At 37.9% G+C, this 16,894-nt stretch overlaps 1 protein-coding gene across 2 annotated transcripts in view; it reads left to right on the top strand.

Annotated features, from left to right (window-relative positions):
* The window catches only part of SMYD3 (SET and MYND domain containing 3), a 397,913-nt gene that overhangs the window by 316,569 nt on the left and 64,450 nt on the right, over nucleotides 1–16,894 (top strand). For both annotated transcript variants that reach the window (XM_005146023.4, XM_031046269.2), the window contains exon 8: nucleotides 8,745–8,855. In XM_005146023.4, coding sequence (XP_005146080.2) covers nucleotides 8,745–8,855 — 111 coding nt within the window. The remainder of the gene's footprint in view (nucleotides 1–8,744; nucleotides 8,856–16,894) is intronic.

Genomic DNA, 16,894 nt, shown 5'->3' with positions numbered 1-16,894 from the left:
CAGCCTTTAAAATGACTGCACGTTGTGTGGGCATATTATATTTCCTAAAAACCTTTGCCTCCAATGAGGCAGTAAAGTAAGGTCAGAATTTTCTGGTAAGCTCATGTTCTTGTGCCTTTGTTGTGAATATTGCTTCTGGTTTTGGTACTGAAAGGAAAACTTGCCTTAAGAAATATGTTAAGGTTTTATATATAAATACATATATCTACACTGTGTTAAAACATGCCCTCTCTTGAGTGACCTGGAAATAGAAGTGTCAGTCAGAAGTACATGCTTCTTTGAATAAGGATGTATCTAAGAAAAAATGGGCATAAGTGAAAAAGTAAAGATATAAAGTGATATTAATTTAGATCTGTTACGAGAGGAAGAAGGAAATGAAAATTATCATGAGGTTATGTACAAGTCAGCAGTTAATATTCTTTTCAACATCTAGTTACTTTTTTTCTTACATAACTGCTACTGCTTTTCATTTTGTTTTCTTCATGGTGGCTTTGGTACAACTTCTTTCCACATTGCCTTACTGTTTGCCTGAAGCAGGGTGAATTTGGTTTTCTTTATAGCCATGTGTTGAATTTACACACCTATGTACAAGAAACCACATTACCCATTACAGTGTGAGTTTTAATTTATGTTACTGAGGTCATGATCTGAGCTAATGGGAGAGAAAATACATGTTAGGGAGCAATCTGATTGGGTTTTCTGAATAAATCAAGTGCTCGGAGGTGGTAAGATGAACATTGTTACATGTCACTAGGCAACAAGAGCATGGAAATAATTTCTACTGCTTATGCAGTAGAAAATTTGCTTTATCCTGTTCAAACTTACAGTAGATTGAAATAGAATGAGATGCCTTATGTAATAATTAAAAAGAAGTAAATAAGCACTAAGATTTGTGAGAAATGAGAAACTAAGTAGCAAGTCAAGCTTGGATTAGTAGAAGAGGACTGTGGCTTTACTATCCATACAGGAATAAACTTGATAGGGCTTCTGGACCCTTTCCAGGAAAGCATCAGCCACTGCAATATGATGTGACCACTAGGGCAGTGAGAAATAAAGATATTTTTGCACATTTGTAGTGCTCTTTGTCAGAAACAATTTACTCATGTTAAGGAGTTGTTGACCACCCATTATCACAGGGAAAACAGATACACAAGGTGTTGAGGTAAGTGACCATTGTGGTCACCTCACAATTATATAAAGAGGGAGGCACCAGTACAATTTTGGTTGTAAACCAGAAAAAGAGGTATTATTACATGGGACATAACTGCTGCAGTGCAATGTAGATGTATTCAGGAATAATGTTTATGCTCAACCACATTTTAGAGTGCTCAAGCTATACAAAGTAATTATATTTATCAAGTCAGTGGTAAAAAACATACAAAATTGAGACCCTCAAAGTTTTTATGTTTAGAATGCAGATTTTTTCAGTTCAGTTTTAGTCTCATGTCTAGGCAGATATTGTTGGCTTTGCATGTTTTTGACAGGAAGGCATGTGGCATTTAGTGGGTTTTAATTGACTTTTGGTTTGGGCTTTAAAATTCGTTCCAGTCCTAAGGCCAAAATATATCTCAGGCTGTAGAAAATCAGGACTCCCGAGACAGAAAATGTTTGCCTGAATCCTTACAGAATGAAAGTGCTAAATTTGATGGTGCTTTGCATTTGGAAAACTAATCACTCCTAAAGTCATATGCAGAAGTTTTAGCCATCTAGGCCTTTGTGGCAGAAAATGTTGCCAGTCCTGAAACACTAAGAGATCATGAGGCATTAACATCAGTTTTTTGCAGGCATTGAAAGAAGGGATTCATACATAATTGCATGCTTTTCCATGTTGAAGCTTTAAGAAAACAAAGTGTATTGCAGGAGCCATAATAAAATACTGAGAGCTGGCAAGATGGAGAAGTGGCTGATTTTAAGTTTTGCTTTGGAAGCCAAAAAAGCAGATTTATCTTTAGGTATGTTATTTGAGTTTTATACTAATGTGTTTCTGTGGAATTACAAGCTCTCTGAGGGCGGAAAGTTACCATTTTAAACAAAAATATACTACATTCACATTGGCTTTTGCCAATGAATGATTTGGTTGATGTTCAAAATATCAGCTTTTATTTCTACCATTATAAAACTTATTTATCTGTTTAAATGACATTTCCAATTGCCATTTCATGTAGAATTTTTAATGTGCAAATTTAGCTCTAATAGGTAACTTTCTCCAGGCATGGTAATCTTTCTGTTTTTCCTTATCCATCCCTGCTTGGCTCTGTTATAATTCATATAAGGTCCCACAGGTCTATACTAATACCCCAAATTCTAGTGCTTGACCAGTTGGTAAGAATCACCACTAAATTTAAGAGCTTTCTGTCCTGCAACTGGCATAATGGGAATGAAACAGGAAGCAGTAGAGAGGACAGAAGAAATAAAGGGAGAACAGGCTTGAGAACAACTGTTGATCCACATGCATAGAGTGGAGGTTGAGGTGGCTAGAAAGGGTCTCCTAACACTCTAGACTCTGTACTGTTTTTTTTAGTATAATTGAATTTAATAGCAGGAAGAAAGAAATAATAGATTTTCATGGGGATTTTATTCTGTTTATCTCCACTTAAAAGACTACAGTATTTTCTGAAACTTACTTCTAGCAGATAATTATAACACCTGTTACCTCCTCAAGGTAATGTTAGTTGTAGTGCTATTTCAGCTTTTCTAACTTTTCTAGTTGTAGTGCTATTTCAGCTTTTCCTCTTTTTACACTTTATTCTTTACAATAATTATAGAATCATAGAATGATTATGGTTGGAAAGGACTTTAAGATCATCTAGTTCCAAGCATCCTAATGAAATATAAGTATTGCAAAGAAAGGTAAGACATGGGGAAGGATTATAAGAAGGCAAAAATTATTCATCTAGAGATCACCAAGTGACCACCTTCAGTGACAAGGTAATCTATCAGCTAATTTACTTTCTCAAAGAGACAAGCAGCCTGCTCAGAAGAGGTCTTCATTATTTCCCTACCCTTAAGTAACCACTTTAAACAGCATCAAAATGTGTGCTATAATTTCAGTTGTCTTTTCATTAATTACTGTCTCTGCCTGGTGTTTTGCAGGCTCTTCTCAAATCAGAAGTTGCATAGCTGTGGTTAGCTCACTGCATAGTTCAAATTGGTGTTCAAAGCCAGGTTGGACAAAGCCTTGGGTGCCATGGTTTAGTGTGAGGTGTCTCTGCCCATGGCAGGGGGTTGGAACTAGATGATCTTAAGGTCCTTTCCAACCCTAACTATTCTATGATTCTGTGATTAGTCCTGCTGAGAGACAGGATGTGTATTAGCTGATGACCAGTTCTGCTCCAAAATGGGTGCATGGATTCCCATCAGCTTGAGAATTCATTTATGAATCTTTCTGCAGAAAGTCAGATAAAGTCAGATAACCAACCATATTCTTATAGAACACGCAGTTTTAAAATTTAATACTTAATAAAAATAATAGTTTCAAATTGTCAGAAATTAAGTCTGTCTTCATGACAGATTTCAACCAAAGTATGTAATATCTAAGTTGTTATAATTCTATGAGAAGTTTTATATCTCTGCATGTTTGACACATTACATTTTGTCACATTACATTTTTGAAAACCATTTTTTTTCCTTGGGTTAAAAGGCATTTTGATCATATATGCTAAAACAGAAAGAGCACAGATTGTTCACTTACATAACCCTGTCTCAGGAACAGGTATTTGTACACAGGCCTCTCTAAAACCTGGAGACCCATGATTGTAAAACCAAGAGGACTCACTTTTTTACCCTCCAATTTGCATTAAAATAATTTACTTCAAATTTCTACAAAATCCTCTGTCAATAAAATTTTTAGTTTGTAGTCTGTTACAAAAAAATATAAATTAAGTCCAATGCAGCATGGCAGTACTGAAAAATTGTGCCCACCTTGTTTGGCAGATGAGGAACATGAGAAACTAACCACCATAACCATGGTTAAAGAATTTCTATGTCAGAGAGAGAAGCAGGGCTCAGACAATGCTACATTTCTAAGGAGAAAATCTTGAGAGGCAGTAAGTCTCACAGCTGTTAAATAATTCCTTGCCTTCATAAATGTTATTTAATGTACATTCTCCAGTTTGAGGGAAAAGATTTACTGCATTCTTTATAAGCAATGCAGTAAAGAGGCAAGCTCTGGTCAGTTGAAATAATGTTTTAATTAATACCATACATCCCACATGCAAATACCATTAAGACAACCTTTGATAAATGGGCATATTTCCTAAATACGTACAAGTTAAATGAGCCTTGCATCAAATGAAGGGATCCAAAATTAAAACAAGTGTAGGAGAGAAACTTGAATACAGAATTTTTATGTTTAAACTATTAAATGATGAGTACAGACTTAGTCACTGTTAAGTTGGTCATGTTTCTAAATATTCTAATTACATTTTCCCACTCAGTCTGCCAGCTACAAACACTTTTTCACTTACGGATTTCTGCTGGCAGGATTGGGAATTTGGACTTGGGCCTCTGACAGCAAGTGAAACCCTGTGTTGTTAGAACAGTAAAAGGAGGTATCACGGTAATGAAATCTCTTCTCCACCTTCTGCCCAGTCATATGCTGTAATCCAGAACAGGTTGTTGCATGACTATTTGTATCTACAACTGATCAGTAACCTCTGAAAAAGAAATTTCTGTTTTCAAACTTGTTCCTACTTCCAAGGTTTCTGCAATACCGGAGAAAAAAAAAAAGGCCAAAAAATGAAAAAAAGTATAAAGAATATAACGGGATATTTATCTTCACCCTACAGGGTGAAGATAAACAAACCATGTTCAATGCTGGCTATGTGTTTGTTTTTGCAGTATTAGAATTGAACCCTATTTAATAATGGTTTCAACAGTAATGATAGGGTTTAAACCATTGTCTTACGTATTTTGGCAAAGACTAGACTAATTTCACACGAATGATTTTTCCCAGAAAATTCCTACTGTGTCTGACACCTGAACCTAAATCCCAGTGGAACATGAGTCAGAACCAATAGGAACCAATGGTGTTTATGCAGAGTATGAGAGATGGGAGAAAAAGCCTGTGTGTAGAATGATTTTGACAGCAAACACTTGCAAATTTCAAGGAGACATGAATCATAGAATCATAGAATACTTAGGGTTGGAAAGGACCTCAAGATCATCTAGTTCTAACCCCCCTGCCATGGGCAGGGACACCTCACACTAAACCATATCGCCCAAGGCTTCATCCAACCTGGCCTTGAGCACTGCCAGGGATGGAGCATTCACAATCTCTGGGCAACCCATTCCAGTACCTCACCACCCTAACAGTAAAGAATTTCTTCCTTAGAACCAATCTAAACCTCTGCTGTGAGACTGACTGGTCTGTAGTTCCCTGGGTCATCCATTTTCCCCTTCTTGAAAATGGAGGTTATATTTCCCCTTTTCCAGTCATTGTGAACTTCACCTGATTGCCATGATTTTTCAAATATCACAGAATCACAGAATCACAGAATCCCAAGGGTTGGAAGGGACCTCAAAAGATCATCTAGTCCAACCCCCCTGCAAGAACAGGGTAACCTAGAGTACATCACACAGGAACTTGTCCAGGAGGGCCTTGAATATCTCCAGCGTAGGAGACTCCACAACCTCCCTGGGCAACCTGTTCCAGTGCTCTGTCACTCTCACAGTAAAGAAGTTCTTCCTGATGTTAATGTGGAACCTCCTATGCTCCAGTTTACACCTATTGCTCCTTGTCCTATCACTGGATATCACTGAAAAAAGCCTAGCTCCATCATCCTGACACCCACCCTTTACATATTTGTAAACACTGATGAGGTCACCCCTCAGTCTCCTCTTCTCCAAGCTAAAGAGACCCAGCTCCCTCAGCCTCTCCTCGTAAGGGAGGTGTTCCACTCCCTTTATCATCTTTGTGGCTCTGCGCTGGACTCTTTCAAGCAATTCCCTGTCCTTCTTGAACTGGGAGGCCCAGAACTGGATGCAATATTCCAGATGCGGCCTCACCAAGGCAGAGTAGAGGAGGAGAACCTCTCTTGCCCTACTAACCACACCCTTTCTAATGCACCCTAGGATGCCATTTGCCTTCTTGGCCACAAGGGCACATTCCTAGCTTATGGTCATCCTCCTCTCCACCAGGACCCGCAGGTCCCTTTCCCCTTCACTCCTTTCCAGCAGGTCAACCCCAACCTGTACTGGTACATGGGGTTGTTCTTCCCCAGATGCAAGACTCTACACTTGCCCTTGTTGAATTTCATCAAGTTTCTCCGTGCCCAACTCTCCAGCCTGTCCAGGTCTCGCTGAATGGCAACACAACCTTCTGGTGTGTCAGCCACTCCTCCCAATTTAGTGTCATCAGCAAACTCAGTTCCCTTATCCAGGTCGTTGATGAAAATATTAAACAGCACTGGTCCCAGCACCGACCCCTGAGGGACTCCACTAGTCACAGGCCTCCAGCTAGATTCTGCCCCATTGACCACAACTCTCTGCCTTCTTCCATTCAGCCAGTTCTTGATCCACCTCACTACCTGATCGTCAAGCCCACACTTTCTTAGCTTATCTATGAGAATGCTGTGGGAGCCAGTATCAAATGCCTTACTGAAATAAAGGAAATTACATCTACCGCTCTACCATCATCCTTCCACCTAGTCACTTCCTCATAGAAGGCTGTAAGGTTGGTCAAACATGACTTCCCCCTCATAAAACCCTGTTGTATGTTCTTAATAACCCCCTCATCCTTGATATGCCTAGAGATGGAGTCAAGAATAAGTTGTTCCATCACCTTTCCAGGGACGGAGGTAAGGCTGACCGGTCTATAATTATCCGAGTCCTCCTTCTTTACCTTCTTATAGACTGGTGTGACATTTGCCATCTTCCAATCCTCAGGCACCTCTCCCATTTCCCACGATTTACCAAAGATGATGGAGAGTGGCCTAGCAATGACCTCCACCAGCAATCTCAGCACCCGTGGGTGCATTCCATCTGGACCCATCGATTTATAGATGTCCAGTTTGCATAGCTGATCCCTAACCCAGTCCTCATCTACCAAGCAAACTCCTCCTTTGTCCTGACTCCTTCTGGGGCTATAGGAATCTGGGACCCTTGGGGAGAGTTTGCAGGAGTAAAGACAGAGGCAAAGAATTGAAGAGAGACATATTGGAGTGAATGTGTCAGAAGAGACCAGGCTTGGGAGAAAAGAGTGGAAAAGAAACAGGCAAAACTGTTTCTACCCATTCACTGCAGAAAGCTCAGAGAGAAGCTTACAGCTCCTGTGTAAGTGATTAGTATGGACTGTTCTGCTGTAAACCAGCAATGGTGAAGCTAATTCCCTCTAGGGTCAGACACAAACAAGCTGGGGCAGAACAAAATTATATAGAATGCAAAACATAACAAAGTTCTCACACTTTCTAATTCTTGAGAGTCTGTGGAACTCTAATCTGTCTCTGTCATTAATTATACTATTAATCTTCAATTATGAGACTGTATTTATGTTTTTCCAAAGGCTTTCTGCTTATGATCATTTTAAATGCTTGACCTTGCCATCTCGGTAGTATTCTTCTAATACAGTCGTCCTTCAATATGTAATCAAATTACACTGTAGTAATAAGTAAAAAAAATTCAGGCATTGTTTTAGTTGCTTGTTAATTGCTCATTTAATTAGAATGCTCACTAATTTGCAGAAGGCAGGTTCTGACAATGGATTTCAGAGCCATTACTACAAATTGGTTAGGTTTTCCTGTAATTTCCTTGAGTGGACTCTCATGATTTAACTGAGAACCATATGAAAATTCTCCCAGTTAGCTGAAGTGTCTAGGCACAGGATGAAATAATGTAACCTGATTATTTTTTTTAGCTTTGGCCTCTCTGGAGTGTTTCAAAGTGTGTTGAGTGTAATCACTCAGTAGCGTGTAATACTAAATGCTGATCTGAGTTGGACTGTTATTTTGTTATATTCTTTCCCTTATCATTAGTTTGTGCCTGTGCAGCACTTCAAACATTTGAAGAACTCTACAAATAGTTAGGCCTGTAAAATTCCTTCTGTCAGGCATCAAAGTGAATAAGCTACAGACTTCTCTCTAGTTAATTGGAATTCACTCTGTACAGCGTAGGGAGTTGAAAATGGCACAGATATAACCATTTTCTTTTATCATTTTAGTGTTTTTTCTTGTCAATAGTTTTAACAACTTTGACTGCAGTGCTTTTGTGCTTCTTTGGTCACAAAGGAAACATCACAGACAAACTGAGGATGGGTATGACATAAGAGCTCAAACAAATATTTGTCAGAAAGTAGAGGCTTCCCTAAAATTTCCCTGAAATTTTGGAGATAGCTGAACATTCTATAACACCAGTGCTAAATATATATTGAGCTTTGGAGCTAGACTGAAAAAGATTTCATACACAGGGAATTCAGATACTGAGCTGATTCTCTCTCCTGTCTCTCTCTTTCTTTCTTTTTATTCCAAATTAGGATGAAAAAATGAAATAGTGATAATTTGAGGCATTCATAGTGCAAAAAATATTTATGTGGAAATGCTAAAAAGTATTTCTTCATGGAAATTATTTTTGGCCTTTTTTTTCCCTTTTGTAAAAGTAGTCAATTTCTTCTGGGAAATCATCTGTTAAGATGAAATTTTATTTTGTGCTGAAAAAATGTTGTATCCAGAAGTGTTACCTTACTATACATACACTGAACATGGAATTTCTGTAAAACATACCAACTCTGGTTTTGTATGTACTGCACACAGCTCACCATCAGTTATATTGAATCGCTGATGCCCACCCGTGAACGCCAAAAGCAACTGATGCGCCAGTATTGCTTTGAATGTGACTGTCTTTTCTGCCAGAATCAAGAAAAGGTAGGTTGAGTGAAGATATTCCTTGTCAATAAAATAGAATTTTCCAAGGCTGGTCAACAGCTTCCCCTCCTTATCTTTTGCTACTAATTGAATGGCCAGAATAGAGAAGAAAATTACCTCTGCCCTCAGTGTTGTTTATGTTGCTATGAAGACAGCTCTGAAGAAAAGCAGGAAATGTTGACAACATCATAAGAAGAATTTCTTGCTAAAATGTGCATTGGTTGTAAAGCTAGGAACCACTTTGAGTTCCAAGTTGTGATTCAGATAATTTTGAGATTCAGGAACTCTGAACATGAGTGTTAACATGACTTTAAGCTGAAAGGAAGGCTTTATTTTTTTTCTGTTTGAAAGAATAATCTTGGAACTTTTACTGAAATCACTTGTCTGATGCTACAGGAAGGCTATGCTTATTCTCATAATAATGTTAAATGAATTCTGACAAACACCTGCATCAATAATACTCAAGAACTACCAGACATTTTCAGCACTTCAGTCCCCTTGGATGACTGTTGAAGTTTTTATGCTCTCTTCCACAAATTCTTGGTGTAGTAGGTCAGTTGTAATAGATAAAATTTTGTTTGGTGTGACTTTTTACCATGACTCAGCCTAGCCTGGTTTAATTATACAATAAGTTGCTTCACATTTATACAGCCCAGCTAGAATAATTTTGGCTCCCAAGCCGGGTGAGAGATCAAATGGAATATACAAAACAAGGCTGTCTTCAAAGCAGTTTATGCAGTTTGTCTCTAGTTATATGTACACTTTCTCTTCTTTCCAGAAATGTCTGGTTTGGGTGAGTCATAAGCCATAGCTAAATATGTTCCCAGGAGTTTAGAAATTGTAATAATGGTATTGATGAAAATGGACCATGATATGATTCCTGAAATAATTGCTGTGCAGCTAAAATTAAAAAAAAAAAAAAGAAAAAGAATGTTTAAATTCTGTGTTGGGTAGGACAGTTTTGTATGTAGTTTTGTTTAAGCCAATGCACACCCATTGAATACATAATGTATACTTTGTTTTATCAATAAACAGTTCAAAAAACAGAACACAGAAAAGTTTCAGGCTTATGACATAATGCTAAATTACTTCCTCTCCATGTGCAAAACTTGCTGGCATTCTGTGCCTGGTGAAGAGGCCATGAAGGGAAGTGAAGAAAGACCTCCTTTTGTCTTTCTTTTAAAGGTGCTCACTGAAGTGCCATGAAATCATAGATTAGTTTTGGGGAAGGGCAACCCTGTGGATGCAGAGACAAGAAAAATAAGCAGACTAAAGATTCTTTAAAGATTGCTTAACAGGTTGTGACAGGGTAGACAAGTAGTGTAAGAAACAAGATCCACAGGCTGAAGTACACTTCACTGTAACAGTCAACATACAACATCAAAAAATATTGTGGTGAAATTATATGTGCATGTATTGATTAAAACAATAATCTAATATGTAGGTTAAAATTAATTAATTTTCTCTTTGAAATTTGTACTTGTGGTTAAAGTTCATATTCTATAGATCCTTTTTGTCCATTGGCAAAATTCCCTGTGGGGATGACACTGTTTGGAAAGCGCTTTGTGACTGTGTTCTGAGATTCTGTGTTTTCCTCTTCTCTACAATGAGGAAATGTAGAGAGGTGTATTGGTGTCTATGAAAAAGACATCTTTACTCTTAGCTTCAGTCTAGGATGATTAGATATAGTCTGCAGTAGTCCTTACAGTACTGCATTTCAGTTCTCTGTGGCAGAGATTTTATAAATGCAGCTGTTTACATGACTAACTTGGAAACAGTGTGGGTTTTTTTCCACTGATCTCAGTCACTGTAAGCTGTAAGTCATGTAACAATGCAGCTCAGCTACAGTGGGAAATGATTTTTTTCTGAAATACTGTTTTTAAAATTACAGAATTGATGGATTTAGATGCTTTTAAGTCATCAGCTGACAAAATTATCCAATAATATCCCTGCTGAAATACCCCAGATACCGAGACAAATTTCCAAGGCATCTTGGAAAAATTCTAAAAGGCAAAGTCTTTGGCAACACTTTGGCAACAGCAGCAATTTTGGGTCATCAAGGGTAGCAGAGTCAGCACTGTGATTCTGTAAATATGGGAGTTTACTGTTATCTGATTATATTACAACATTGGTTTGCAAATATGATGGTTTAGTCAAAAGCAATCCATCTCATAAATCTTTGTTACAGGTAAAAATGCACATTCCAGTTTGGCTAAGAGAAGCTTTATGCCTTCAAATAAGTTCTTAGGTGTTGAGGATTTTTTCAGTTGTAGTCATCGCAGCAAAAAATCTGGAATCCTTCTTCTAACAAACACTTATAAAGGTTGTAGCTTCTTCTTACTCTCAAAGTCCAATCTTGCTGAGTATGCCTGCCAGCTGCTGAACACAAACTAGGTACCACTGAAAGCAGGGAAATAACTCCTGAGGTGCACACTTCAACTTACAGTAAAAGTGCAGGACAAGTAATTTCCATTGTAGCTTTCCTACTACATATTTTGTAATGCTTTAAAAGTAATGTGTGGGAAGTATACATTTAAGTTTACATGAAGGGCATATAAACTTTATATGCATTAGTACTTAGCTACATATATACTTATTTATTCATATTCATAAAAACACTTTGCAAGTTTCTTATCAGTGAAATTTATGTCTCTTGCTGTATTTTCTAAATCTTTGTTCATTTAGTCTTACATGCCCAAGTGAAGAAGGAAGATGGTATCAAGTTTCAATTCTCAAGTCAGTGACTGACTTTGTAAGTGACCTTGGGTAATTAATTTTATTCAAAATCAACCTTTGTGTTTTCCAAGACCCTGCCCTTATTTTTTAAAATTAGTGAGAAGATACAATTTCAGTTGGAGCTGAACAGATTTTTGACTAGAAACTAGATCAGTCTTTATATTGGGACCATTTTTGTGAGTGTTCACAGTGAAGCTCTGTTTTGCTCAGTTTCCCCAAATGCAGCAGTTTGTACTTCTGCTGTGTATTCTGATGTCCAGAGGATAATAAAGATTGTAAATTTTCCAAGGTCCTTTAGCATTAAGTGCATTATTGAGAATAATTCCTTGAAATGGAATGGTTTGAGATTTAGTTGTGTGCTTTATCCAGTTCCTGTTGTCACATGGTTAGATACTACACAACACCAAAAAAGCAACAACACCAAAACAAAAAGAAAGAAACAAACAAAAACTCAAACCACCCAAACAAAAAAGGGGGTAATGTTTTCCTTCAGAGACATTATATACATAGTCAAATAAAAGATTTAGCCTACAAAATGCTATAATTTCTCCTAATTTTAGTTATGTATCTAATCTAAATCAGTTTTTAGCCTTTCTCTGTACCCAAAGAAAAGACAAGGAGCTCATCCATACTGTCTTGCAGTAGAAATCTAAGAAAACTGGATTGGTTATAAGAGGTTTAAGGAGTGCCTTCAAGTAAATATCCACTCTTTAGACAGATAAGGTTGGGTGAGATGAATTGTGCTGCTCCATGAAGTATATATACACACAAAATCAAGAATCACATTATTATGTTTTTGTGCTGATGTGGATAGCAGAGTGCAGTTGCAATTTTGTTGGTTTCAACATGCTAACATCCAGACTGTGAGTAAAATCTGTTTATTTGATACTCCAAGCATTTGTCTCTGGCTGCTGCTGTAGACAAATATATCTTACAGCCAGTATCACTGCTTCTTCACTGTTATTTGTGTTAAAAATTATTAAACTCTGATAGTAGTTTGTCGCAGTTTAAGCCCAGCCAGCAACCCAGAGCCACACAGCCGCTTGCTCACTCCTCACCTTTCCTCCCCCTGCTCCCAGAGGGATGGGGAGGAGAATCGAAAGAATGTAACTCCCACAGATTGAGATAAGACCAGTCCAGTAACTAAGGTATAACACAAATCACTACTGCTGCCACCAATAATGCTAATGATAAGGGGAATAACAAGGGAAGAGAATACAACTGCTCACCACCTGCCAACTGATACCCAGCCCAACTCGAGCAGTGATCTCGCCCTTCCAAGTAACTGCCCCCAGTTTATATACGAGACATGGCAAAGTGCTCTTTTGTCATTCTAGGTTACAATCCTGCTAGCGCTTTTTTTATAGTATTTCAGGTCTCTGGTGACCTGTGGTTTAAAAGGCAACTTGTCTATGAAGAAATAGTCTTTATTTCTCATTTAATGAAATATTTCATGTCACAGCTATATAAAACAGCAAAATACACTCCTATGCCAGCAATGACTTCAAAATTCAGTCACTTGGTCTTTCTGGCTAGATACAGCAACTTCATACAGCATAAGAATCTTCTCTAACCACTGCCTTGAGCTAGAGTTCACTTGCACAGTTATCTAGATCTGGGACTATATTATGACAAAGGCTGCATTTCAAGTACACTGAAAGAGGCGGCAGCCCAACCACAGGGACCTTGCTGAACTTCTTGAAGTTGAGCATTGACTTCAACTGATGCACACTCGGTGTGTGCAGACCAGATGGAGAGGTTCATGGCTGTGCAATCACAATTGTATTGTATATCCTGACAACAAATGTTCCTCACTGGTCACTGTTGAAAAGACTTCAAAGTGAATCTCTGCTATACAGTAGTAGTTTTTTATCTGCCTCTCCAACTGTGAGCACAGCCATAGAAAAATTCAGGTGCATAGCTGTCATCAAGGATGAGAAAATATAGAGGCAAACAGTGGCAACTACTTGGACCTGTGCATCTCAAATAATTCTTGTTGCCTGGGCCTCAATGTCAGCTGCCTTTTGATTCTAAGAGGTCATAGTATAATGTTGGCCATAGTATAATGCTGGCCTGTCTTTTTTAGCAACTGATCAAGCAGCCTGGCTGCTGATTTGAGGAGGGAGGAGTAGCAAGTGCTAACACATCAGTGGAAATGGGGTGAGATAAGTTTAAGGTGAACCTTTTGGTGTACAGTTACTGCGGGATTAAATGGCAGGAGCTACAAATCTAAACAATACTTTTAATTGATCTTGGGTCAATTTGAGGAAAAAAAAATCAAATCAGTAACTAGAAGAGGAAAAAAACCCCATGTCTTTCTGAAAGTCACTCATGGAATATTTCCTGACTGTAGCAATTTGTTATTGCTACTGTAATGTCTTCGGTTCACTGTACCTTTGACAGCTTTATACATTATTATTTGTTCCATTTGAAGATCAGTCTCCACTGTAATTCAGAAATGTGTGCCTTCCTAAAAACTGAACTCTTGGCAATGTTTTATCATTCCAGCACCTAAAAGTCCCTTGTATTAATTATAATTAAAGATGAGATTACATTGATGACAAACATTTTAAATGGAGAACAGTTTTTTTCCGCAGTCATGAGCCAGAGTATTGTTCATGTTCTGTGCTTTCAGCCAAGGATTTCAGTGACATTTGCACTTATAGAATCACTTTGTTAAGAGTCATCTTTCTCCTTTGGAACCAGGATTTACTATTTTAGTCTAGCTTGGGGTTTGGAAGGTGTTTATTTATTACAAGGTCAAAAGCAATGGGTTTTAATCTGAATTGTTTTTATATTTGGCCACTATTTGATAGTTGCCAAAGTTAATAATATTGTAATGCCAGTAAGTATGTTTTTCATGTAATCAGTTTATCGCTTTGCCTAGTACTTACTTGTTTTGCATTCTGAGTTTTGATAGAAAATATCACAAGTCCAGTTTCCAGCTCAAGGGCTCTCAAAATTAGGTCACATGAACAGCAGCCCGGCCATCTATAGCTAAGTAAAAATGTCACCTGTAACTCTGGAGCTCCTGTTGCACCTCCATACAGCCACCAGCTCTTTTATAAAAAAAACGCTGATGAAGTTCCCAAACGACTAGAAGATTTGACAACCTTTTCCTATTCTAGGAAACAATACAACAGTAGTTTTGGAATTTCGTCAAATATAAATGGAACTTTACATAAGTTAATAAAATTTGTTGTTAGGGCTTGTGTTGATGGTTGACTTACCTTACTAACATTTTTGAGAGATTCTTGAATATGGCCAAGGATAAAATTCACACAATGTTTTCACCTTTGCTGACACCAAACATGAATATCCATACCCCTGAAGAACATGTGCTTAAATAACAGAGGCCTTTTTATATGAAAACTGGGATTCTGTGATTCTGTGTTTTGAATTAGCATGTGAGTGCTTCATGTAAAATCACTGTACCAATGTTATCACAAAAATATCACCCTCCTTCAGGGAGCATATATTTAGGATACAAGAAATACAAATCTATATGGTAAGAAATGCCTTTGTAAATTGCTGAATTGTCTAGTTCCAGAAGTTGTGTCCCAGTTTCCCCAATATTGATTTATTTTCAGGAGATTAGGTTCTCACTTGATCTTCCACATACAATATTAAATATGAGATTTCCAAATTACTTCAAAAGATGAAGTCTGGTAAGCAAAGGTTGAATACTATTGTTGAAAACAAATCTGTTAATACAGCTAACTAAAAATAACCCACTTGATCAAAGCAAAGAATAAAGTAGGAGCATCTGTATGATTATAAGGCACTTGCAAAGTACTAAGGTTCTAAAGGCGTGTTAAAAAAACATAGATCAGAACGTTGTTCTAACAAAATGCTGGTTTAAGCTGTTTTCTGGCAAAATAGAGTTTGCAATAATTTATTTAGAAATCATCTCTTAATTCCTCATCTTTTTTACCACTTTACATCTGTTTTGCCACTAGAACTGCCTTTCAAGCTAACTACAGAAGGAAGCCAAGCCAGAGCTCAGTCATATTTCACCCACCTACCCTTTCAGCCCAATGTTCACGTAATCAGTACTTACAAAAGCCAGTGGCAGTAATTAGCAGTCCACTGGGACACAGTGTTGATTCTTTCAATAGATTCCCATAGGCTGATTAACAGTTCCTTCCTTCTGGCAAGATATTTGGTAGTGACATAAATTCTGGATTGGTTCCTGAAATCCAACAATCAATCTAACACTCTTCTGTTCCCTTTCAGAGAATTTCAGTCTCTTGGGATGTATTTCCAAGGACAGAAGCCTTTTCTTTTTTAGTAGTGCCAAAAATGACACTAATCTGCAAGTCAACCAATTCTAATTTCTGGGCTGTCTTGCTCACTAACAAAGGCATCATCTCTTCAGATTCCTAGTATTTCTTACGTGACTTTAGAGGTTTCTTCCACCTTTCAACATTGTACTTTTTTTCCTATCAAAGGGAAGTCCCACAGGCAGTGACAGACTGTGGTCATTTTTCCATGACAACTTGCCACCCAGTTGCTTCAGGACTACCTCAGTGTGCTTTGGTCATGATTTGGCAGCAGTTAGCTGAAACTCTCTTGGGTTGTCAAATATCACAGAAAAGAGACTGCTGGTCTTATAAACAGACATGAGTTCAAGACTCTATGCAGACTTTTTGCTTGTTCAAGAGATCCTTGACAGGGAAATGTATCAATTTAGTCCAACAAGTTCATATTTGGAGGCAATGTTGGAGTGCGGCACCCTCATAGGATTCCGTCTTTCTGCTCATCTGAGTGGATCAGAATCTCATTCCTTTCAGACCCAGCCATCTAAGAGGAAATATGAATCTTCTAGCAGATGTTTTAAGCAGAAATACTGTTTTGCCAAGAGGAGGGAGCCTACGCTCATTACTGTTTCAGGCTGTAGTGGCTAGAAGTGTTGCCCCTGTCTGGACATCTAGCTTCTTTGGGGCAGTTGTTAGAACTAGTTATTACTGTTATTTGCCCCATTGTTAATTCTATAAACTAAACAATCTCCTTAGCCTGTCCACTTGCTAGGAGGAACAGTGTGTTCTGTGATCCATTTCACTGTGCTTACTTTTTCGTGGTGAAGTGGCCATGTATCTACACTAGGTAAAATAAGTCTTAATGGCGAAAGCAATATTGTATGCATATATGTATATGCATACATATGTGCATTGGTCACATGGGAGCAATTTTAAAGATATTGTACCTTTTGGTGAGCAATGTATTATACATACAGTACATGGTGGTGGTACTTGTCTTTTGCTGCTATTTACTTTGTGATCTTTGGTAAGTTATGTACAGCT

This window comes from Melopsittacus undulatus, chromosome 3, assembly GCF_012275295.1.
Source record: "Melopsittacus undulatus isolate bMelUnd1 chromosome 3, bMelUnd1.mat.Z, whole genome shotgun sequence".
NCBI lineage: Eukaryota > Metazoa > Chordata > Aves > Psittaciformes > Psittaculidae > Melopsittacus > Melopsittacus undulatus.
Note: the sequence above shows the minus strand (reverse complement) of the source record. Positions and strands in the feature narration are given on the sequence as shown.